Raw genomic sequence first — 26,150 nt, 5'->3', positions numbered from 1 at the left:
AACTTAAAAAAAGCAACAAGTTATATTTATTTAAATAAAAGCAAGGAACGACACTTAAACTAAAAACAAAAAGAAATTGTTCTGTAAACGAGGGGTGTTGCCCCCTCCTGTTCTCCCTTACAGTAAATAGATCACCCTAAAACGCCTTTTCTTCATAGACAGGCACGCTAGAATACATTTGAGCGACTTGTTGAACAGAACATCCACTTTGTTCTTACTCACTAATTTGATGTTGAAGATAAAATATATTGGTCAGTAAAATCTCGTGCACCTTTAAACCCGTTTGTAAATTTTCATCTTAACTTCTTTTGCTTGAGAACTGTAACTGTCAGCAGGGTTGCCAAAATTTTTAGGGACAAAAGTGTCCAAATCAGCCAAAAATGGACACTTTTAGTGTCGCTCTAGGTAATTAGCCAAAATACAGGGTTGCCACTAAGAATTTTCAAAACCTGTGAAAAAGGGCCAAAAAACCTTTGAAATTCGTCCTTCTTAGTTCTGCCACCTAGCGGTCTGTTACCTGCATGAGATCTGCAGGTATTTCCAGCTTTGACATTAACACTACATATAAATTAAGTTTAGTGCTAGTCCAATTTGAAGAGATGGCAGAGAAAAATTCGTCATGAGAATGTCAACAGAGTGAAATGTCATATCGATTATCGATACCGCTACCTATTTTAGTCGAAAAGGAAAGAACCAACCAGAGATTTATTTTCACTTCGGCATTTTCATAAGTTATGCGAAAAAGATACGAGTCTTTGATCTTCGGTAGCTATTAAGGATCTTTGTGTGCGACAAGGTACGAACGGCTGTAGAAACGAAATTTCTATTTTGACCTACATGGTTTTAAAGTTAAACAAAAGACGTCGATCACCTTAACCACTCAGCCAACTGGTTGTTCAAATGATTTAAAATCGTTTAATAACTCCTCTATCTTGCCGTTTTCTGAACATTTAGAAGTGGGGTTGCCATCGTCAGTAGGATTTTACTAGATCTAGTAAAATAAAAAGAAATCTAGTAAGTTTAAAAGATCTAGTGAATTTTCCGAAATCTAGTAAAAAGTCTTGATTTTTAGGAAACAAAACTTTTTTTATTTTCCATGAATTCAGTAAAACAATTAGGGTCCGTTCATTACAAAACCTGATTTCGATTAAGTTAAATATTATGGCTACCATTTCTGTCATTTTTGCGATTTCGCGTCAAGCCTAGCGCTTAAAAATCTCTACTTTTCTTTAGGCTTCTTCTTGATACTTGCTTTGAAAGGCAAACTTTTTAAAATCAGGACTGGTATGCCAGCTTAATTTGCTTTCAGAAAATTTTCCCTGACTCTCATAACAGCTGTTACGTTTGTTAGTTAGCTTTGTCCCTTTAAAGACGCTGTTGGAAACGAACTTTTTCCATACTTGCCCAAGTTCTTTCTGACTCGCTGCAGCTTGCCCCATTCAATTGCTGGAACAGAGAGACAGTTCTTGATTTTATCGGTCATCAAAACTAAAAACCCGAATACGTTAAATGTCTCGAGTGTTTCGTCTCTGATGAAAACGAAGCAACTTGTTCTCAGGTCAAGTGGAGTGCATGACTGGGTGATCCCCAGCGATTTGACTCGGGCTATCAAGAAATGGAAACAAGTAGATCCCTTCAGTCAGAACTCGACACTATGGATACTTTAAATTCGGATGAGCCCGAGTACGATTAAAGCCTTTTAAGTACGACTTTTTTTAATTGTGGCTACATATTTTTCTTCTTATTTTTCAATTTGTATGATTTGTCTGACATGAAGACTATTGACACAATGATATTTTTTAAACTAATTATTTTATGTTACATAAGTTTTCTTTTTCTTGGCAACCCTAGTCCAATTTGAGGTGTACTTTTTAATTTAAATAATTCTACAACTAAACCGGTAGCCTATTAAGTCATTTCCGTTTTGAAGGGACATAGATTGTATTGGGTTTTGATTCCCTTGAATACGAACGAGAGAGAATCCAGAAAAAAATCAGTTCAAAAAAAATCCTAAATTAATTGCTTTAAAATTTGCCAGAATTCTTTGTAAGCAGCTTATCCCTTATTTAAAAACCAGCCCAATTAGTGTTTTAAAACTGGCAAATTTCCTCTTAAAATTGCAAAATTGAAGGATTTAGATTTCAAACCTAAAAACGGAAACTGGGGGACCAATTTCAAAAGCCGTCACTTTCCAACACATCACATATTCTCAGAACACCATCACCTGAAGTACTTTGTGAATATGAGTTGTAGCTGTTTTTCTTCACTGAGTGTTTTTTAGTTTTTCAGTATATCTGAATTTTAATACCTGAAAACCATTGATAAATCAAACCCAGGCTCCATCAGCTGAATTTCCAGAATCCAAGATTCCAGACTATTTTTTGAATTTTTGGATGCACCGCATGTGGAATATGACGCCTATCCAGTAGTACATCCAAATAATAATAATAGAAAAAGGATTTTTGAACTTATAGGTTCCGGAATTTTTAACCATACTGTGAAAACGAAAAAAATAAGGAAAATAGAAAAAGAACGAGAAAAAGGGAAATAAGTTTACGTAAATCCTTTTGATGATCCCTATATAATAAAAATCTATGCTTGATGGTGCGTGAGCGGTGATAGCTGGACACACCAAAAAAGATTTTTGAACATTTAGTAAAAACAGATGCAATTTAGTAAATTTTTCCTCTCAGATCTAGTAAATTCTTTCAGGTCAGGGTGGCAACACTGTTTAGAAGTAGCCCTGAGCAAAAATGACGTTTTCGAAAACTAAAAAGTGAGAAGACAAGGCCGATTGAAATAAATTCACTTTAGTTATTCTCGATAGAAACTGGCAACTAGCGTTTAACAAAAAATCACAGCTGAAAGTATAGAATAAAAAACAGAAACATTCGCTAGCGGCTATAAATAAAATTGAGGCACAACACAGATTTTTTGCGAAACTCCTTTCTTTCTATGACAGCAGTGTAATAATAGCCATATGCACACGGCTACACGTCACAGGGATTTACGTGGAACACGCAAGAAGGGAATGGCCATTCACTTCTTCTTTCCAGCCTTCTCAGCGGCCTTGGTGACTCTGCCACCAGCAGTAGGTGGGTCCTTGAAGTTGACCGACTTGATGACGAACGTCAACCGTAATATAGAAGAAAAAGATGGATTCGATAGTTCTAGCATACCATATTGTTTAAGAATTTAGGTCCTATTCCTCTTCGGTTGATAAATAGTGTTCGCGCAGGGCCCAAAAACATCTAAGAAAAATCCCCAAGACGTTGCCAAAGCTTAAAAGTAAAGTACAAATTAAAAGCAGTCGTATTTATAAAAAAAATGAAGAAAATAAAGACATTTGGTTTTTGATTTGGAAAAATGTCCAAAAAGTGTCCTTTTTCTCAAAAAGCTGCCTTTTTCGACCCAATAGTGTCCCGGTGTCCCTCAGAGTGAAAAAGTGTCCAAAAGGCACTAAAAGTGTCCATTTAGCATGCCAGACTGTCAATCCTCGGATAAACTTAAGGATTACAATTCACACTCAAGTGTTTTCCTCCTAAATACAAAATTTGCAAACTTGGATATTTTCATTTTAAACAGTGACCCATTGCACAAGTAAACTAGAATTAATTTAACAGACTTCTAGCCTCCAATACAAAGGGCAATACAGTTGCGCCATAAAGTGCGCTAACATCGGTTTTTAATGGTAAAAAAAAGGATTTTTTCAACTACATCAGCAACCGAATTCAAAAGCATACTAGAATTAATTTAACAGCATTATGAACTCCAATACAAACGGCCATACAGTTGCGTCACAAAGGAAACTCAAAGCAGTTTTTCATGGTTTAAAAAAGATGGATTTTTTCAACTCCAAAAGTAACCGAATGCACAAGTAAACTAGAATTAATTTAACAGACTTCTACCCTCCAATACAAAGGGCAATACAGTTACGCCACAAAGGGCGCTCAAAGCGGTTTTTCATGGTAAAAAAAAAGAAGGATTTTTTCACCTACAACAGTAACCGATTGCACAAGTAAACTAGAATTAATTTAACAGACTTCTACCCTCCAATACAAAGGGCAATACAGTTACTCCACAAAGGGCGCTCAAAGCGGTTTTTCATGGAAAAAAAAAATTAGATTTTTTCAACTCCAACAGTAGCCGAATGCACAAGTAAATTAGAATTAATTTAACAGACTTCTACACTCCAATAAAAAGGGCAATACAGTTACACCACAAAGGGCTCTCAAAGCGGTTTTTAATGGTTAAAAAAAAAAAAAAAAATGGATTTTTTCACCTCCAACAGTAGCCGATTGCAAAAGTAAACTAGAATTAATTTAACAGACTTCTACCCTCCAATACAAAGGGCAATACAGTTACACCACAAAGGGCGCTCAAAGTGGTTTTTCATGGTTTTAAAAAAAATTGATTTTTTTCACCTCCAACAGTAACCGATTGCACAAGTAAACTAGAATTGATTTAACAGACTTCTACCCTCCAATACAAAGGGCAATACGGTTACGCCACAAAGGGCGCTCAAAGTGGTTTTTCATGGTAAAAAAAAAAAATGGATTTTTTCACCTCCAACAGTAACCTATTGCACAATTAAACTATAATTAAACATCAAGTGTTTTCCGCATAAATACAAACATTTAAAACTTGGATATTTTCATTTTAAACAGTGACCCATTGAACAAGTAAACTAGAATTAATTTAAAAGACATCTACACTCCAATACAAACGGCAATACAGTTACGCCACAAAGGGCGCTAAAAGTGGTTTTTCATGGTAAAAAAAAAAATGGATTTTTTCACCTCAAACAGTAACCGATTGCACAAGTAAACTATAATTAACAATCAAGTGTTTTCCGCCTAAATACAAACATTTCAAACTTGGATATTTTCATTTTAAACAGTGACCCATTGCACAAGTAAATTAGAATTAATTTAACAGACTTCTACCCTCCAATACAAAGGGCAATACGGTTACGCCACAAAGGGCGCTCAAAGCGGTTTTTCATGGTTTAAAAAATATGGATTTTTTAACCTACAAAATTAACCGATTGCACAAGTAAACTAGAATTAATTTAACAGACTTCTACCCTCCAATACAAAGGGTAATACAGTTACGCCACAAAGGGCGCTCAAAGCGGTTTTTCATGGTTTAAAAAAAAAATGGATTTTTAAAACACCAAAAGAAAACAATTGAACAATTAAAATAGAATTAATTTAAAATACTTCTACCCTCCAATAAAAAGGGCAATACAGTTAAGCCACATTGGACGCTCAGAGCGGTTTTTCATGGTAAAAAAAAAATGGATTTTTTAACCACCAAAACTAAACTATTGCAAAAGTAAACTCTAATTAATTTAAAATAATTCTAACCTACAAAACAACGGGCAAAACATTTACGCCACAAAGGGTGCTCAAAGCTGTTTTTCTTGGTTTAAAAAAAAAATATGGATTTTTACACCTCCAAAAGAACCCTATTGCAAAAGTAAACTAGAATTAATTTAACATCCTTCTGCCCACCAATAAACAGGGCAATATATTTACGCCACAACGGGCGCTCAACGAGGTTTATCATGTTAAAAAAAAAATGGATTTTTTACACACCAACAGTAACCGAATGCAAAAGTAAACTAGAATTAATTTAACAGACTTTTACCCTCATATATAAAAGGCAATACAGTTACACCACAAAGGGCGCTCAAAGGGGTTTTTCCTGGTTTAAAAAAAATTGATTTTTTCAACTCCAACACGAGCCGAATTCAAAAGTGAAATAGAATTAAACTAAACTAAATCTACCCACCAAAACACCGCGAAATATAGTTACGCCACGAAGGGCGCTAAAAGCGGTTTATAATATTAAAAAAAAAAAAATGGATTTTTTACCAACCAAAAGTAGCTGATTGAAAAAGTAAACTAGAATTCACATTTAAGAGACTTCTACCCTCCAATACAAAGGGCAATACAGTTACACCACAAAGGGCGCTCAAAGCGTTTTTTATTTGTTTAAAAAAAATAGATTTTTTCACCCCCCAAAGTAGCTAAATTCACTAGTAAACTAGAACTAAACGTAAAGACTTTAGCACACCAAAACACCTGACAATAAGGTTGCGCCAAAACGGACACTTTGAGCGGTTTATAATAGTAAAAAAAAAAATGGATTTTTTAACCACCAAACGTAACCGAGTGCACAATCAAACTAGAATTAACATTTAACAGACTTCTACCCTCCAATACAATAGGGCAATACAGTTGCGCCACAAAGGGCGCTTAAAGCGATATTTTCATGGTAAAAAAAATGGATTTTTCACCTCCAACAGTAACCGATTGCACAAGTAAACTAAAATTAATTTAACAGACATCTACACTCCAATACAAAGGGATATACAGTTTCGACACAAATGGCTCTCAAAGCGTTTTTTAATTTTTTAAAAAAGATATATATTTTAACATAAAAAAGAAAACGATGGAACAAGTAAACTACAATTAATTTAAAAGGCTTCTAACCACACCGCTAAAGGTTAATACTATTACTCCACAATGGGCGCTCAAAGTGGTTTTTCATGTGATAAAAAAAATTGGATTTTTTCAACCCCTGAGTTAACAGAAAGAAATGTTAGAATAGAAAAAATTTATAAAAGCATTCTGTACTACAAAAAAAACGGAAATACTGTTGACCAATACAGGAAGCTCTGATAGATTTCTAATGGTAAAAAAAAAATGTAATATACACCCAAAAACCTAAAATTAAATAAAAGGTAAAACCGAATTAATTTAAAAGACTACGACCCACCAAAACAAAGGGCAATAAAGTTACTAGAGAAAGGGCACTCAAAACTGTTTTCATTGTTTAAAAAAAAAGTGATTTTTTTCAAATCCAACATTAGTCGATTGCAAAAGTAAACTAGAATTAATTTAACAGAATTCTACCCTCCAAAACAAAGGGCAATACGGTTACTCCACACAGGGCGCTCAAAGCGGTTTTTCATAGTAAAAAAAATGGATATTTTCACCTCCAACAGTAACAGATTGCACAAGTAAACTAGAATTAATTTAACAGACTTCTACCCTCCAATATAAAAGGCAATACAGTTACCCCACAAAGGACGCTCAAAGCGGTTTTTCATGGTAAAAAAAATGGATTTTTTCACCTCCAACAGTAACAGATTGCACAAGTAAACTAGAATTAATTTAACAGACTTCTATCCTCCAAAAGAAAGGGAAATACAGTTACGCCACGAAGGGCGCTCAAAGTGTTTTTTCATGTTAAAAAAAAATGGATATTTTAACCTCCTACATTAACTTATTGAACAAGTATAACGTTAGTTATTTAACATAATTCTACCCTCTACTACAAATTACAATACAGTTTCACCACAAAGGGCGCTCAAAGTGGTTTTTAATGGTATAAAAAAAAATTGATTTTTAACACTACAGCAGAAGCCTAATTCAAAAGAAAGCTAGAATTCATTGAAAGTATTACGGCCCTACAAGCCCCATGGAAATAATTTGGAAGCAAAACCGAAGATAAGTGACTATTACAATTGTAAAAAAATGGATATTTCAAAAAAAAAAATTCAAAGATTTCACACTTACGTTATAAGAATTTTAAAAGAATTCTGCACATCTTAATAACGTACCCAAAAGTTACACCACGACGAGCGCTCAAAGTAGTTTTTCATTGTTTAAAAAAAAGGGATTTTTTCACCTCGAACAGTAACCGATTGCACAAATAAACTAGAATAATTTAACAGACTTCTACCCTCTACTAGAAAGGGCAATACAGTTAAGCCACAAAGGGCACTCAAAGCGGTTTTTCATGTGTTTTTAAAAAAAAATGGATTATTTCACCCCCAACAGTAACCGATTGAACAATTAAACTAGAATAAATTAACAGGTTTCTATCATCCAAACCAAAGGGCAATACAGTTACGCCACAAAGGGCGCTCAAAGCGGTTTTTCATGGTAAAAAAAAGAAGATTTTTACACCTACAACAGTAACCGATTGCACAAGTAAACTAGAATTAATTTAACAGACTTCTACCACCCACTACAAAGGGCAATATAGTTTCGCCACAAAGGGCGCTCAAAGCGGTTTTTCATGGTTAAAAAAAAGGGATTTTTTCACCTCCAACAGTAACTGATTGCACAAGTAAACTATAAATAATTTAAAAGAATTCTTCCCTCCAATACAAAGGGCAATATTGTTACGCCACAAAGAGAGCTCAAAGCAGTTTTTATTTGTTTAAAAAAAATAGATTATTAAAACCAAATCATTAAATGATTGAAAAATTAAAACAGTATAAATTAAAAGATTTCTATCATCAAGAAAAAATGACAATATAGTTGCGCCATACAGGGCACTCTAAGCTGTTTTTAATGGTAAAAAAAAATGTTAATTTTACCCTCCAACAGCAACCAAATTCAAAAGCAAAAGAGAAATAATTTAAAATACTTCTGTCCTCCAATATACAAGGCAATACTGTTAAGCCACATAGGGAGCTCTGAGCGGTTTCTCATGGTAAAAAAAAAATGATTTTTTTCACCACCAACAGTAACCGATTTCACAAGTAAACTAGAATTAATTTAAAAGACTTCTACCCTCCAAAACAAAGGGCAATACAGTTACGCCACAAAGGGCGCTCAAAGCGGTTTTTAATGGTAAAAAAAAAAATGGATTTTTTCAACTCCAACAGTAACCGAATGCAAAAGCAAATTAGAATAAATTTAACATACTTTTGTACTCATCTCCACAGGGCAATTAATTGGAGCAACCAAGGAAGATATGATCTGTTTCCAATTGGTTAAAAGTAAAAGTTAATTATACAATAAAGAATTAAACAAAAGAACTGGAAACTAGACTAACATTAACAGACAAAAGCAATAAAAACCCCCGGAACAGAATGTTGACCCACCCTCGAAACTCAGAGCGGTTTTTCATGGTTTAAAAAAAATGGATTTTTTCACCTCCAACAGTAACCGATTGCACAAATAAACTAGAATTAATTTAAAAGATTTCTATCCTCCAATACAAATGAAAAAACAGTTACGACATACAGGGCACTCATAGCGGTTTTTAATGGTAAAAAAAAAGGATTTTTTACACTACATAAGTAAAAGAATTCAAAAGTTAACCACAAGTAATTGAAAAGACTTCTACTCTCCCATACAAAGGGCAATACAGTTACGCCACAAAGGGCGCTCAAAGCGGTTTTTCATTGTTTAAAAAAAAAGGGATATTTTCAACCCCAACAGTAACAGATTGCAAAAGTAAACTAGAATTAATTTAACATACTTCTATTCTTCTAAACAAAGGAAAATACATTTACGCCAAACACAGCACTTAAAGCGGTATTTCATGGTTAAAAAAAAAAATGGATTTTTAAAACTCCAACCGTAACTGAGTGAAAAAGTAAAATAGAATTAATCTAAAGTACTTCTATCATCCAGTAAAAAGGGCAATATATTTACGCCATAAAGGGCACTCAAAGTGGTTTTTCATTGTTTAAAAAAAGAGAATTTTTTAACCTCCAACATTAACTGAATGCACAAGTAAACCATAATAATCTAAAAGCCTTCTACCCTCTAATACAAAGGGCAATACAGTTACGACACAAAGGGCGCTCAAAGTGGTTTTTCATTTTTAAAAAAAATGGATTTTTTCACCTCCAACAGTAACCGATTGCACAAGTAAACTAGAATTAATTTACAGACTTCTACCCTCCAATATAAAGGGCAATACTATTGCACCACAAAGGGCGCTCAAAGCGGTTTTTCATTGTTTAAAAAAATAGGAATTTTTTCCACTCCAATAGTAACCGAATGCAAAAGTAAACTAAAAGTAATTTACAAGCCTTCTACCCTCCAATAAAAAGGGCAATACAGTTACGCCACAAAGGGCGCTCAAAGCGGTTTTTCATGGTAAAAAAAAATGGATTTTTTCACCTCCAACAGTAACCTATTGCATAAGTAAACTATAATTAATTTAACAGACTTATACCCTCCAAAAAAAAGGGAAATACAGTTACGTCACAAAGGGCGCTCAAAGCGGTTTTCAATGTTTAAAAAAAAAATGGATTTTTTCAAATCCACATGCAAACATTTTAAATGGTAAAAGACCAATACATAAACAGCCATCTGAACTCCTTAATAAAATGACATACTGATAAACAACAACGTGAGCTCTATGCGGTTTCGATTGGTAAAAAAAAATTAATTTTTTTCAAAACCAAAAGTAACCGATTTCACAAGTAAACTACAATTAATTTAACAGACTTCTACCCTCCAATACAAAGGGCAATACAGTTACGCCACAAAGGGCGCTCAAAGCGGTTTTTCATGGTTTAAAAAAAATGGATTTTTTCCCCTCCAACAGTAACCGATTGCACAAGTAAACTAGAAATAATTTAACAGACTTCTGCCCTCCAGTATAAAGGGCAATACAGTTACGCCACAAAGAGCGCTAATATCTGTTTTTCATTGTAAAAAAATGAGATTTGGTAACATACTAAATTCACTAATCTAAAACGTAAACTCGAATAATTGTTAAGAAATCTGCCATCCAAACTCCCGGTAAATATAGGTAAACAACAACGGACGAAAAGAGCGGTTTTTCATGGTTAAATAAAAAAGGATTTTTTTCACATAAAAAATTAGCTAATTGAAAACGAAAAACAGTATTAAATGAACAGGCAACAACAAACCTAACTCCAGGGACCTCAAGATAAAAACCAATGGTCGCTAAATTCTGTATATCATGGTTTAAAAAGAAAATGGTTTTTTTAACCTACCGAATAAACCGATTGCACTATAAAACTCCAATTAATTTAAAAGACTTCTAACCTCCAATACAAAGGGCAATACAGTTGCGCCACAAAGGGCGCTCAAAGCGGTTTTTCATGGTTAAAAAAAAAATTGATTTTTTCACCTCCAACAGTAACCGATTGCACAAGTAAACTAGAATTAATTTAAAAGACTTCTATCCTCCACAAGAAAGGGCAATACAGTTACGCCAGAAAGGGCGCTCAAAGCGGTTTTTCATGTAAAAAAAAAAAGGATTTTTTCACCTCCAACAGTAGCAGATTGCAAAAGTAAACTAGAATTAATTTTAAAGACTTCTACCCTTCTATATAAAGGGCAATACAGTTACGTCACAAAGAGCACTCAAAGCGGTTTTCACGGTTTTAAAAAAAATTGATTTTTTTCAACTCCAACATTAGTCGATCGCACAAGTAAACTAGAATTAATTTAACAGACTTCTAACCTCCAAAACAAAGGGCAATACAGTTACGCCACAAAGGGCGCTCAAAGCGTTTTTTCATGGTTAAAAAAAAAAATATGGATTTTTTCAACTCCAACAGTAACCGATTGCACAAGTAAACTAGAATTAATTTAACAGACTTCTACCCTTCTATATAAAGGGCAATACAGTTACGCCACAAAGAGCGCTCAAAGCGGTTTTCACTTTTTTAAAAAAAATTTATTTTTTTCAACTCCAACATTAGTCGATCGCACAAGTAAACTAGAATTAATTTAACAGACTTCTACCATCCATTACAAAGGGCAATATAGTTACGCCACAAAGGGCGCTCAAAGCGGTTTTTCATGGTTTAAAAAAAGGGATTTTTTCACCTCCAACAGTAACTGATTGCACAAGTAAACTAGAATTAATTTAACATGCTTCTATCCTCCAATAGAAAGGGCAATACAGTTACGCCACGAAGGGCGCTCTAAGAGGTTTTTCATAGAAAAAAAAAAATGATTTTTTCAACTCCAACAGTAACCGATTGCACAAGTAAACTAGAATTAATTTAACAGACTTCTATCCTCCAATATAAAGGGCAATACAGTTACGCCACAAAGGGCGCTCAAAGCGGTTTTTAATGGTTAAAAAAAAAAGGATTTTTTTCACCTCCTACAGTAACCGATTGCAAAAGTAAACTAGAATTAATTTAACCGCCTTCTGCTCTCCATAACACACGTCCATATAGTTGCGCCACAAAGGGAGCTAAAAGAGGTTTTTCAAGTTAAAAAAAAAATGGATTTTTTACAAACCCACATTAGCTGAATCCAAAGGGAAACTAGAATTAATTTAAAAGACTTATATCAACCAATACAAAGGACAATACTATTACGTCATAAAGGGCGCTCAAAGAGGTTTTCATGGTTTAAAAAAATGGGATTGTTTCACCTCCAACAGTAACCGATTGCACAAATGAACTAGAATTAATTTAAAAGACTTCTACCCTCCAATAGAAAGTGCAATACAGTTACGCCAGAAAGGGCGCTCAAAGAGGTTTTTCATGTAAAAAAAAAAAGGATTTTTTCACCTCCAACAGTAACTGATTGCACAAGTAAACTAGAATTAATTTAACAGACTTCTACCCTCCAATATAATGTGCAATACAGTTACGCCACAAAGGACGCTCAGAGCGGTTTTTCATGGTAAAAAAATAGGATTTTTTCAACTCCAACAGTAACTGATTGCACAAGTAAACTAGAATTAATTTAACAGACTTCTACCCTTCTAGATAAAGGGCAATACAGTTACGTCACAAAGAGCACTCAAAGTGGTTTTCATGGTTTAAAAAAAAATTTATTTTTTTCACCTCCAACATTAGCCGATTGCAAAAGTAAACTAGAATTAATTTAACAGACTTCTACCCTCCATTACAAAGGGCAATACAGTTACGCCACAAAGGGCGCTCAAAGTGGTTTTTCATTGGTTAAAAAAAAATGGATTTTTTCACCTCCAACAGTAACTGATTGCACAAGAATACGAGAATTAATTGAAAAAACTTCTTGCATCAAGTCTAAAGTGAAATATAGTTTCGGCAACACGGGCGATAAATGGGGTTTTTAATGGTTTAAAAAAAGGGATTGTTTAACAACCAAAATTACCCGATTGCAAACGAGAACTCCAATTAATTTAAAATAATTCTACACTCCAATACAAAGGGCAATACTGTTACGTCACAAAGGGCGCTCAAAGTGGTTTTTCATGGTTTAAAAAAATGTGATTTTTTCACCTCCAACAGTAACCGATTGCACAAGTAAACTAGAATTAATTTAACAGACTTCTACCCTCCAATAGAAAGGGCAATACAGTTACGCCACAAAGGGCGCTCATAGTGTTTTTTCATTGGTTTTAAAAAATTGGTTTTTTTCAACTCCAACATTATCCGAATGCAAAAGTAGATTATAAAAAATTTAAAAGAATTCTGAACTCCAAAACAAACAGAAATACTGTTAAGTCACAACTGGCGCTCAAAGAAATTTTTCATGGTTTAAAAAAAATGGATTTTTCACAATCGAACAGTAATTGATTTCAAAATTAAACTAGAATTAAATTAAAAGATTTCTATCCTCCACAATAAATGACAATACAGTTGCGCAATAACGGGCAATCATAGATTTTTTTAATGGTAAAAAAAAGGATTTTATACCAACCAACAGCACCTGAATTCAAAGGCCAACCGGAATTAATTGAAAAAACTTCTATAATCAAATATACAGGGCAATACAGTTACGCCACACAGGGCTCTAAAAGTGGTTTTTCATTGGGTTAAAAAGAAAATGGATTTTTTACACAAATGCATTACCAAAATGAACTAGAAAATATAATAAAATTAAGACGTATGACCACCACTATAAAAGGAAATACTGTTACCTCACAAAGGGCGCTCAAAGTGGTTTTCATGGTATAAAAAAAAAATATGGATTTTTTCAACCCCAACAGAAGCCGATCGCATAAATAAACTAGAATTAATTGAAGATTTCTGCCCTCCAATATAAAGGGCAATACAGTTACATCACAAAGGGCGCTCAAATTGGTTTTTCATGGTTGAAAAAGAAAATGGATTTTTTCAACTCCAACAGTAGCTGATTGCACAAGTAAACTAGAATTAATTTAACAGACATCTATACTCCAATACAAAGGGCAATACAGTTACGCCACAAAGGGCGCTCAAAGCGGTTTTTCATGGAAAAAAAAAAAATGGATTTTTTTCACCTCAACCATTGACCGAGAGCAAACGTAAACTCGAATAATTGAACATACTTCTACCCTCCAATATAAAGGGCAATACAGTTACGCCAGAAAGGGCGCTCAAAGCCGGTTTTTCATGTTTTAAAAAAGATAGATTTTTTAACCTCCAAAAGTAACCGATTGCACAAGTAAACTACAATTAATTTAAGACTTCTACCCTCCAATATAAAGGGCAATACAGTTACGTCACAAAGGGCGCTCAAAGTGGTTTTTCATTGGTTTAAAAAGAAAATGGATTTTTTCACCTCCAACAGTAACCGATTGCACAAGTAAACTAGAATTCACACTCAAAGATGTTCTTCCTCCTAAATACAAACAGTTTGCACAAAGGGCGTTCAAAGCGATATTTTCATGGTTTAAACAAGTTTTTCGCCAACAGTAACCGATTGCACAAGTAAACTAGAATTAATTTAAAAGACATCTACACTCCACTACAAAGGGCAATACAGTTGCGCCACAACGTGCACTCAAATCGGTTTTTAATGGTAAAAAAAAAAATGGATTTTTTTCACCTCCAACAGTAACCGATTGCACAAGTAAACTAAAATTAATTTAACAGACTTCTACCCTCCAATACAAAGGGCAATACAGTTACGACACAAAGGGCGCTCAAAGCCGGTTTTTCATGGTTTAAAAAAGATAGATTTTTTCACCTCCAAAAGTAACCGATTGCACAAGTAAACTACAATTAATTTAACAGACTTCTATCCTCCAAAACAAATGACAAAACAGTTGCGCCATAAAGGGCACTCAAAGCGGTTTTTAATGTTAAAAAAAAGGTATTTTCCCACACCAACTGTAACCGCATGCACAGGTAATAAATACATAATTTATAAGCATTATGCCCTCCACTAAACACTGCCATACTGTTACGTCACAAAGGGCGCTCAAAGCGGTTTTCATTGTAAAAAAATGGATTTTTTCATCTCCAACAGTAACCGAATGCACAAGTAAATTAGAATTAATTTAACAGACTTCTACCCTCCAAAATAAATGGCAAAACAGTTACGCCACACAGGGCTCTCAAAACAGTTTTTCATGGTAAAAAAAAAAAAGGATTTTTACACATCCAACGGTAACTGAATGCAAAAGTAAACTCCAATTAATTCAAAATACTTATATCATCCAAAATAAAGGGAAATAAAGTTACGCCACAAAGGGCACTCAAAGCGTTTTTTAATGGAAAAAAAAAGAAGGATTTTTTCCCCTCCAAAATAGCAGAATGCACAAGAAAACTAGAAATAATTTAAAAAACTTCTACCCTCCAATACAAAGGGCAATACAGTTACGCCACAAGGGGCACTCAAAGCGGTTTTTCATGAAAAAAAAAAAAATGGATTTTTCACCTCCAACGGCAACTGATTGAACAAACAAAATAGAATTAATTTAAACCACTTATACCCTCCAATACACAGGGCAATACATTTACGCCATACGCGGCACTCAAAGCGGTTTCTAATGTTAAAAAAAAAAAAATGGATTTTTTCAACTCAATAATACGACTACTGCAATATTAAACTAGAATTAATTTAACAGACTTCTACCCACCAATACAAAGGGCAATACAGTTACGAAATGACGATCACTCAAATGATTTTAAAACGGTTTAAAAAAGAAGTATAGTTTACCCTACAAAGGTAGAAGATTGCACAGGTAAACTAGAATTAATTTAAAAGACTTCTATCCTCCAATAAAAATGACAAGACAGTTACGCAATAAAGGGCACTCAATGAGGTTTTACATGGTAAAAAAAAGGATTTTTTAACCACCAACAGCAACCGATTGCACAAGTAAACTAGAATTAATTTAACAGACATCTACCCTCCAATACAAAGGGCAATACAGTTACGCCACAAAGGACGCTCAAAGCGGTTTTTCATGGTAAAAAAATAAATAATGGATTTTTTCAACTACAACAGTAACCGATAGAAAAACTAAAACACAAATAATCGAACATACGTCTATCCTCTAAAATAAAGGGCAATACAGTTACACCACAAAGGGCGCTCAAAGCGGTTATTCATGGTTTAAAAAGAAATGTATTTTTTCACCTCCAACAGTAACCGATTGCACACATAAAATAGAATTAATTTAAAAGACATCTACCCTCCAATACAAAGGGCAATACAGTTACGCCACAAAGGGCGCTCAAAGCAGTTTTTATGGTTTAAAATAAAAAAAATTGGATTTTTTCACCTCCAACAGTAACCGATTGCTCAAGTAAACTAAATTAATTAAACAGATACCTGCCCTTCAGTACAAATGGCAACATAATTCAGTACCCTTCCGTTTAATATAATTTTATTTTGATTTAAAACAGCGAACGATTGCCCAGACATTACACTATTGCTTAAATTAAGGGGTTCCGATGTATTTCCATAGCTTTCAAACGTTGTATTTCCCAGAAAAAAAAATATATATATATATAGAAACATTAGATCTTTTTTACGACGAATTTTACATGCCGTGGATTTTTTACAAGAATTCTTTACAAATATAAATGATCAGAATTACGTTTTATTATCTTCATACTCAAATAGCAGATGACAACAAATATAGGCACTAAAAAGCCTGCCAACATTGCAGTCATTTCTCCACTTACTTTAATATCGATAAAATCTTACTTACTTTGATACACAAAAGTGATTGTCTGTCACTTTTGTTTTCCTTTCTTTTTACCTTTACCCTATGCCTTCCCGATTTAACCATCTCACCTCAATAAGATCATTTGCCAAGTAAACCCACTAGTCTTAGGGACTATGGCTTTAAAATGTGTGACAATACCACATTTAAAGATCAATTGATATCGTACTGTACCATGTTTTCCATATTTTCATTTGAAAATATGAAAAGGTAAGGTGAATGAAGTTGAACATTAAATGTGGGGGAGGGGTTTTCCAGGCATAACAATAGGGTTAAGTTTTGAGATTTTCATCAAGAAAAGTTATAAAAGGATATTCTGGCTGGATAAGGGACTGTCTGTCACTTTTGTTATCCTTTCTTTTTACCTTTACCCTATGTCATACCGATTCAACCATCTCACCTCGATAAGATCATTTGCCAAGTAAACTCACTAGTCTTAGGGACAGTAATGAAAAAAATAATATTGGCAATGATTATGGAACCAGAGTAAAATATACTAAGAGGAAACTTACCAACGAAACTTATTTTGGGCGGAGCGGCTCTAACTGTTCCAGCTGAAGAAGTAGTTAATGTCGAAGCAGCCGTCGTTGTCGTAGTTGAAACAATGCCAGTGGTGGCTGCTACTGCAGATGATGGTACAATTGCACCGCTGCTAGTAATCAACTGTGGTTCATCAGATGGTATGGGCTTACCAAGTCTTGTATGAAGTTTAACAACCTTCTGATGTTTAGCCCCTCGAATGTGGGCAGCATACGCATCTGATCCAGTGCATGCAACATCGCAGAGCTCACAACGAAGAGCTGCAGCATTTTTGGGTACAGTAATAGCAATTCGGTCAGTTTTCGCTAATGCCTCTTTCTTCTTGTGCTTCTGTCCATCCAAGTGCTCTTTATAAGTCTGAAGAAAAAAATTTAGAATATTTTAAAAATCAACCTCACATCAGGCCCTTTTATTTATGTTTACAACAAGTAGAACATTAGTACCTAATACATTGTTGCTCTGCAAAAAAATAGTAGCTCCTAAATCTAAAATTAATAACACCACTCACCATAATGTTTTTTTGCCAACAATGAGCTAACATTGAAAGTATCCTTTACTATGTAACTAAATTATAAGGATTAAATAAAAAGTAAAAAAGTTTTTTCAGTTGAAAATAGGGAGCACCATTGAAACTTAAAAAGAATAAAAATTATTCCGTGCCTGAGGCGGCTGTCTACTTGTCAACACCTCGCTCTTTAAGCTCAAGTTTCACTTTTTGTCAAAACTCTTTGAGCAACTACTGAAACACAGGTGCCATGAATTGGAATAAGGAGCGTTTTTAAAACACTAAAACACTTTAGCGTAATGAGCAAGGGATTGAACAGGCTACCTTCCTCATGTAAGGAATAATATCTTTCCGTTTTCTTTTAATGTTGCTCCTTACTTTCAGTTGAAAAAACTTGTTTTTTTTTCTGACCGTCTTTCAAATCACGCCAGAATATTCCCCCTCCCATGCATTGAAAATTTCCTCCGTGAAATTTGTCAATATCATGACAAATTTCTGAAAAATTCCCTCCCTCTAGATAATTCAATTGAAACCCCCCTCCCCCCAAAAAAACATATATTTTCAAATAAAAAACACTATTTGTTAACAATAACTTACAGCCCTTTCCCCAGGGGCTGTGGAGGGTCGTGACCTTCCCAAAGGCATGTTATTCGACTTTTCAATTATGCTGAACCAAATTGCTATCTCAAAATTTTGACCAGACGTCTTTGAGAAAAGGAGGGCCGTGGAGAGGGGGGTGGGGGTCTAGTTGCCTTTCAATCTTTTTGTTCACTTAAAGAGGGCACTAGAACTTTCTATTTCCACTAGAAGGAGCCCTCTCCTGATCTTGAAGGACCATCGGTTCAAAACGATCAACCCTAAGTAAAATAATAGAGCAGGCACCCATGATATTTCTTCTGGCAAAAAAAAAAAAAAACAAAAAAAAAACATTTTTCATTTTTATAGATAGGAGCTTGAATCCTCTATCATAGGGTTTTCTGATATACTGAATATGATGATGTGATTTTAATTAAGATCCCTTGAGATTTGGGAGATACCCCACCCCCTTACGAAAATCAAGCAGTTTCTCAGACTCGTAGCTTCTGATGGGTAACATTAAACTCAATGAATTGATGTATTTAGAATCAGCATGAAAATCGACTCCTTACTTACAGTTTGCTACCATGAACTGTTCAATATGCCAAAAAGTAGGAAAACAGACACACAAGGACAGTTAAAATGAAATCTGAATTGACAAGAAGGAAACTTGAAAAAATGATATCTAAAAAAAATTATGCCAAATTAAAAAAAACTTGGCGTTGCCATCTTTTGAAGGTGAAGTTGTCTTTGAAAATCAATAGATTGTTAATGTTTGAATTTGTATGATAAAAAAGTATCTTTTGAAGGTGAAGTTGTCTTTGGAAACCAACAGATTGTTAATGTTTGAATTTGTATAATAAAAAGTATCGTCAAACTCAACTAATTAGTTTCGCTTATCTAATTTCATGGTTCAAAGTGGCAACGCTGATGAAAATGTGAAACTGCCATAAAAACTTCATAATTTTGAGAAGAAAACAAAAATACAAGAGGAATCTTAAAAAATAAAGAACTGAATGGCAACAACATGGCCTGGAGCTGCTTTCGAAGAGTACGTGTATTTGCACAAAAATATTGAACAACTAGGATTCATAGACGAAACACTCACTTGGGGTCCAGCACAGCTAATTTTGCAAACATCACAGTACATCAACTGTTGTGGCTTTGGTGGTGGCCTTGGAGTAGAATACCCTAGTTTTTGCAACTGAGATCGATCTTGGTATGGTTTCTGGTGGCCTTGGTAAGGCTTCTTAGCAGTAGTCCACCCAGTAGTGATAGGAGCCCCAGTTTTCTTGACTTCCTGGCTCTTCTGAGCAAGAAGAGAAGTTGCAGCATTATAAAGAGCAGCCTCATAGCCACTGTAAGGCTTAGGGGTAGCTGAAGCTTGAGCAGTCTGAGATGTATATGTTGCACTTGGGTTTGCTGATGCAGTAGTTGAAGAATAACTAGTTGAATAGGTCACAGAAGGTGTTGAATATGACTGACTTTTTGACTGTATTGTATTATACGATCCATAATGAGTTTTGATGGCGTTATCGTATGCACTAGTGCTGCTTACAGCTGTTACAGCAGTTCCTACAGCAGTATTGACTGCAGCTCGTGCATATGCACTGTAGTCATATGATGGAGTTATTGAAGTCACACCTATAAGAAAATAAAGTAAAATAATTAGCCAGACCAAGAAGCAAAACTTGGTCAACTTTTCAATACTATTATCGATTACTAATTTACAATAATTACGTAGCAATATTAGTCTACACTATAACTCATAAAAAATGAGCCTTATGAATTATTCAAATAAAAATTATCATATAATAAACACAATACAAAACAAAATTATATTATGCGGAATGTTATTTGTTATGTAGTATATTATTATATTAGTAATTAATCTTCAGTTAGTTTTCATACTGCTTTTATTTATGTTCAGCTTTATGGCCAATGTTTCTTATTTGTTTCATTATACATGCTCAACAAATCCCTAAACCACTGTGGGCCCAAGCTTCTACATGTGCAGCGCAGAAATCTTAGTCTCAATAGCTAGACAAGATTCAAAACAGGAGTGGCACAGAAAACATTGCTGGGCCACTCGCTGGCATCACCTTATGGAAAGACCCTTGCATTAAAGATGAGTTAGCTGGATGTTTTCTATTGCTTTATCACTTTTCTAGGTATCCGGATCCTTTGACCAAGTTACAGATAACCTGAGTCAAATAGACCACGTTTTGTTCTCTATGTCTGACAGCTTTTTAACCAGGAGTGACCCAATTGAACGTTCAAGTAATATATGGAAAGATGCTGCCTTGTATACCACCCCATATGGCCAAGTTACAGATAACCTACATCAAATAGACAAGTTTTTTTTTTCTCTGACAGCATTTTTTTTAATTTTTCTTGTGTATTTTCAGACAGTCAGGCATAGTCTGAACAACCAGAAAAGATTTTAAACCAGGAGTGATCCAAATGAACGCTCAAGTAATACATGAAAAGATGCTGCCTTGTATATCACCCCGTATGGCCAAGTTACAGATAACCTACATTGAATAGACATGCTCAACTCAACCTCTCTCTGAGTTTAGTAGTCATTCAGTTGCTAATAGGTGAACATCTAAAGCAGATTAAATATATAACGGAAACTAAGGATTATAAGTTGACGGAATTTAAATTATATTTTGAGAGCTTTTTATGAAGAGGGGTGTTAGCCGTGCCCAAATTAACGGTGGCTTAGCAAATTGCACGTGACGGACCCACGTGAATAAATAATTGGTCCTTAATGAGGTAAGCAGATATTTAATTTTGTTGTCTGGAAATAATCATGGAACGTAAAAGAAATCAGCTTCGTAAAATTGGAGATGATACAGAAAACACTCGGAGGGGAGAAGGTGAATATGATCTTAACGTTACTGCTCGTAGCACTGATTCTACAAATAAATTCACGATTTCAGCAGTTGCAGAGTCTAAATACTGTTATCAGTTTGGTAACAGAAAATGGAAAAACAACAAGATTCTTTAGACAATAGGATTAAGGGAATTGAAGATAAAGGGGCAAATTTGGAGGTATCACAAGCAGGATTTGCAAGGCAGCTGACTGAAAATGATGAGCGAGTGAGTCAGCTTGAGCAAGTCAAAGAATCTCTAAAGAATCAAGTAAAAGTAATTGCTGATGATTGTATAGCTCGGAGTAAAGAATCAAATAACTTGAGTATGAGATTGGCCAGGCTGGAGTTTGATAAACTGGAAAAGAATATTATTGTATGGAATGTCTCTTGTGAATCTGAACAAAATGCGAAGGATATCTTCAAAAGTGTTCTTACGGAAGGACTGGAAATGGCTCCTGTCCCACAATTCAAGGTAACCCAAGTGAGTGAGCAACAGAAATTTATTCGTGTTGAAGTATCAGATAAAAAATCGAAAATTCATATTTTGAAAAATGCCAGGAAATTAAAAGGTAAAGCAGTGTCGTCGTTCCGTGATATTTACCTCAGTGATGAAGTCCCAGCTGAAGTTCGCAAAGCAAGAAATGATTTGTTGATTATAAGGGTGAAACTACGCAAATTAGAATTAGACGCTTGGATCTCGAAAACTTTTCCACCTGTGTTACTTTCAATCGCCCCAATGGTACACGTGCTAAATATTCACTGGACGATTTTATTCCTGAACTTGATTATGCACACCAAATAACCATTCATTTCGTAACCAACATAGCGGCAATTAGTGAAGCTTACGAGGAAAAATAGCTGTTCGAATTCATGTTTCCATTGATTAAGGCTGATTAGTAGCTGGTGATTAATTAGTGATAAAAAGAAATTTTGGCGGGAAATTGAAGGAGTTCATAGTTGACGGTTCATATAGTTCATATTTGATTGTTTGTAGCGTAAAAAAGGTAAACATATGAGAAGGCACCCAATATGCAAGGTGTACCGTATTGAGTCATTGCTGTTTTTTTTTTTTTTTTTTTTTTTCAATATTTCTTTATTCTTTTTCTGCTGTTGTTATTTTTTCATCTCATTATTATTACTGGTGTTATTATTGTTATTGGGCAGCATGTGATAAATTTAAATTTAGAATGTATTGAATTACGTCCCCTGTGGAGTCGTACTCAAATTTGTCTATACGGCTTTGATGTTGGCTGAAAGATTAGAGTCTCCTCCAGGACAAATTAATGTATTGGGGCTGGAAAAAATAAGGTTAAATTTTGAAAGTAGGTATAATAAAATTTTTGATGGAAGTGGTGGGCCTGGTGGTTATTATGGGCCGGAGTGTGAAGATTCTAAATATTTATTTGTAAACCAAATGCAGATGGCATGTAGTAATGTTTCGGATAGATCTAATGTGTTCCATTTGAAATGCCAAGGATTGAATTCAAGTTTAGATTTTACTATAATTCGGAACTTCTACATACTTCAGGTTATAATCTTTACACGAAAAATCGTCAACTTTGCCGACATGGAAGACTGGCAGCGTATATACGTTCTGACATACTGGCAAGTGTCCGAGAGGATATTTTAATATACAAAGAAAGTTTTTGAGTCTTTTATTTTGCAGTTAGAGCTGTCTGGACGTTGTGGTTATGTTCTGATTGTATATAGGCCACCGTCAGGATCTCTTATTGAGTCTTATGAATTACTTGAAGAACAATTGGAAAAGATCCCACATCGAAGTCCTGTTTTTATAATGGGAGATTTTAACATTGATCTATTGGATAATGGATCAAATACAGACCGATTTTTAAACCTGATGATTTCATTTGGTTATATACCTGCTTTTAATATTAGTACTCGTGTTACGAGGACGTCATCGAAATGTCTGGATAATATATTTTCAAATTATATGTCTGGTAGTCCGAGTGTTCTTAAAAGTGATACTTCTGATCATTTTGGTGTATTTGCAAGTTACTTGGTATGTGTTGATAATGGGAAGTCCACAAAGAAGAGCAGTCTCAAGCTGAGGATGCTACTTGATAAAGATGCATTTCTGAAATGTAGAAATGACCTAGCCAATAAGGATTGGAATACAGAGTTTTCAGTCTTTGCGGATATTGACTCTAAGTTTAGAGTCTTTTACCAAATAATTAAGCAATCCCTGGAAAAATGCTCTAAGAATATTAAGAAAAATAGAATAAAAACTTCAAAGAAGCCTTGTATTACTCCGAGTTTATTGAGATCGATAAATAAGAAGAATAATTTGTACGAGAAAAAGGTACGTCATCCCTGCGATATAAATGAGCGAATTTATAAGAGTTATTGTAATGCCCTAAACAGACTCCTGCGAAGGGCTAGACAAGATTATTATAAAATAGAATTTGAAAAAGCAACTGAAAGTCCGTCGAAAACATGGAATGTAATAAGAAGCACTTTAGGACAATCATCTGGAGGAATCCCTCAGGAATTATTCCGCAAAGACGGAACCAGTATTACAAATCCAGAGGAAATTTGTGTAGAATGTGCTAACCATTTTTTGACAGTTAGATGGAGAGTGAAAGAGTCGATTATAAACAAACCAGGCGACCAGGCTTTTCAAAATTACCTTCCTAAGGAGATGGAAATCTCTTTAAATCTACTCCGAGTTCAGGAATCTGAAGTTAAAAAAAATTGTTTATGGTATGAAATGTACGGCCTCTGGCTCTGATATTGTTTCAATTAGAGTAATGAAAACATTTTGGGAAGTGATTGCTCAAACTTTAGTTTCATCAATTAATCAGTGTCTAAAAGAGGGACTGTTTCCGAATTGTTTTAAATAAGCGAAAGTTATACCAATCATAGGTAGCGTGCTTTTTTCTCTCCATACCCGGGCACTTCGTATCGAAGGAGTTGTCGTAGAAACTTCGAAAAGGGCTCATTTGATTGCAAATTGTAGTTGCTAGTGCCCTTTTAATTAGTCAAAAGTTACTAAGGGGCAACTGGCCCCCCCACACCCATCGGTCTCTCAACCACATTCAAGCAGATTTTATGACATAGCCATTTTGTTCGCGGTAGTTGATTTTCCGATAGAATGTGTCTTTTTGAGAAGAATACTCTCCCACAACCCTCAGGACAAATGTTTTAAGTTATGCCCTGGGGGCATGTATGGTTTTTATAGAAGGCGTTGTCGTAGAAACTTAAAAACAGATTCATTCGACTCGAAATTCAACGGGCTGGTACCCTTTTTAAAAATCGACAGTGTTTGGAGGGCATCAAGCCCCCCCAAGCGCGGTAGTCCCCCAAACACATTCAATAAACATTTTGAGATAGCCATTTTGTTCAACGTAGTTGATTTCCAGATAGAAAATATGTTTTTGAGGAGGATACTCCCCCAAAACCCCCAGGGCAAGGGTTTTAAGTTCTGCCCTGGGGGCATATAAGGTTTTTATAAAAGGCGTTGTCGTAGAAACTTCAAAACAGGCTCATTCGATTCGAAATTCAAAGGGCTAGTGCCCTTTTTAATAATCGAAAGTGATTAGAGGGCACCTATCCCCCCCCCCACCCCCATCATTCCCCCTAACACATCCGATCTTAATTTTGAGATAGCCATTTTGTTCAGCGTAGGCTAGTTGATTTCCAGATAGAAAATGTGTTTTTGAGGAGGAAACTCCCCCACAACCCTCAGGGCAAGAGTTTTAAGTCGTGCCCTGGGGGCATATAAGATTTTTTATAGAAGGCGTTGCCGTAAAAACTTCAAAACAGGCTCATTCGATTGAAAATTCTAAGGGCTGGTGCCCTTTTTAATAGTCGAAAGCGATTGGAGGGCACCTAGCTCCCCCTCGTGCCCATTATTCCCCCAAACACATCAAATCAAAATTTTGAGATAGCTATTTTGTTCAGCGTAGTTGATTTCCAAATAGAATAATATGTTTTTGAGGGGAACACTCCCCCACAACCCTCAGGGCAAGGGTTTTAATTTATGCCCTGGGGGCATATAAGGTTTTTATAGAAGGCGTTGTCTTGGAAACTTCAAAAAAGGCTCATTCAAGTGGAGATTCAAAGGGCTAGTGCCCTTTTTAATAGTCGAAGGTGATTGGAGGGTAACTAGCCCCCCCCACCCATCATTCCCCCAAACACATCTAATAAAATTTTGAGATAGCCATTTTGTTCAGCGTAGTTGATTTCCAGATAGAAAATATGTTGTCAAAACATATGAGTTTGAACATAGTCAAACTCAAAACAAGCAGAAATTAACATAAGTTGGGCGCAAAACCCCTATGCCTTCCCAAGGCCAGAACAAAATTTGCACTTTACTGAAAAAAATATAAATGTTTTTTAGTTTCATAATTTTAATAAATCAAATAATATTAACATTTTGATTACTAAATATCAGTATATGTATATTAAACTGACAATGCACATTCCTTTGTATTTTTTCAGTAAAGTGCAAATTTTGTTCTGGCCTTGGGAAGGCTTAGGGGTTTTGTGCCCAACTTATGTTAATTTCTGCTCGTGTTGAGTTTGACTTGGTTATTTATTGTAATTTGTGTTAGTTTTGGGTTTCATTTATTTATCGATGCTGATTTGTGGTAGTTTCATGCTTGGTAGATTATTTGATTTTATTTTTGCTCATTTTTGTTCAATGGAGATCTTTACTTTTCTTTGAAAAACTTATTTTGTGGAAAAAGTTTTTTTAATTAGTACATGAAGGAGGGAATACTGGTGATGTTGAAAATTATAGACCAATTTCGATTTTACCCAGTACCTGGAAGACCAGAAAATATTTACTCCTACACAATTTGGATTCCGTCAAGATCACGCTACTGAGTAAGCAAACATATATTTGACTAGAATTATTAATATGGCGTTATACAATGGATTTAAAGTTGCAACTGTATTTTTAGATATTGGAAAGGCTTTTGATAAGGTCAGTCAAGATATTCTGT

The 26,150-nt window shown here is 34.8% G+C and overlaps 1 protein-coding gene across 2 annotated transcripts in view; it reads right to left on the bottom strand.

Moving 5' to 3' along the window:
* The window catches only part of Zn72D (Zinc-finger protein 72D), a 107,813-nt gene that overhangs the window by 50,757 nt on the left and 30,906 nt on the right, over positions 1-26,150 (bottom strand). For both annotated transcript variants that reach the window (XM_089100543.1, XM_089100593.1), the window contains exons 3-4: positions 19,413-19,948; positions 17,196-17,580 (exon numbers count right to left, since the gene is read on the bottom strand). In XM_089100543.1, coding sequence (XP_088956669.1) covers positions 17,196-17,580; positions 19,413-19,948 — 921 coding nt within the window. The remainder of the gene's footprint in view (positions 1-17,195; positions 17,581-19,412; positions 19,949-26,150) is intronic.

The sequence above is a fragment of the Artemia sp. Qi Xiang Cuo genome, chromosome 1 (assembly GCF_049724085.1).
Source record: "Artemia sp. Qi Xiang Cuo chromosome 1, ASM4972408v1, whole genome shotgun sequence".
In the NCBI taxonomy this organism is placed as follows: Eukaryota; Metazoa; Arthropoda; class Branchiopoda; order Anostraca; family Artemiidae; genus Artemia; species Artemia sp. Qi Xiang Cuo.
Note: the sequence above shows the minus strand (reverse complement) of the source record. Positions and strands in the feature narration are given on the sequence as shown.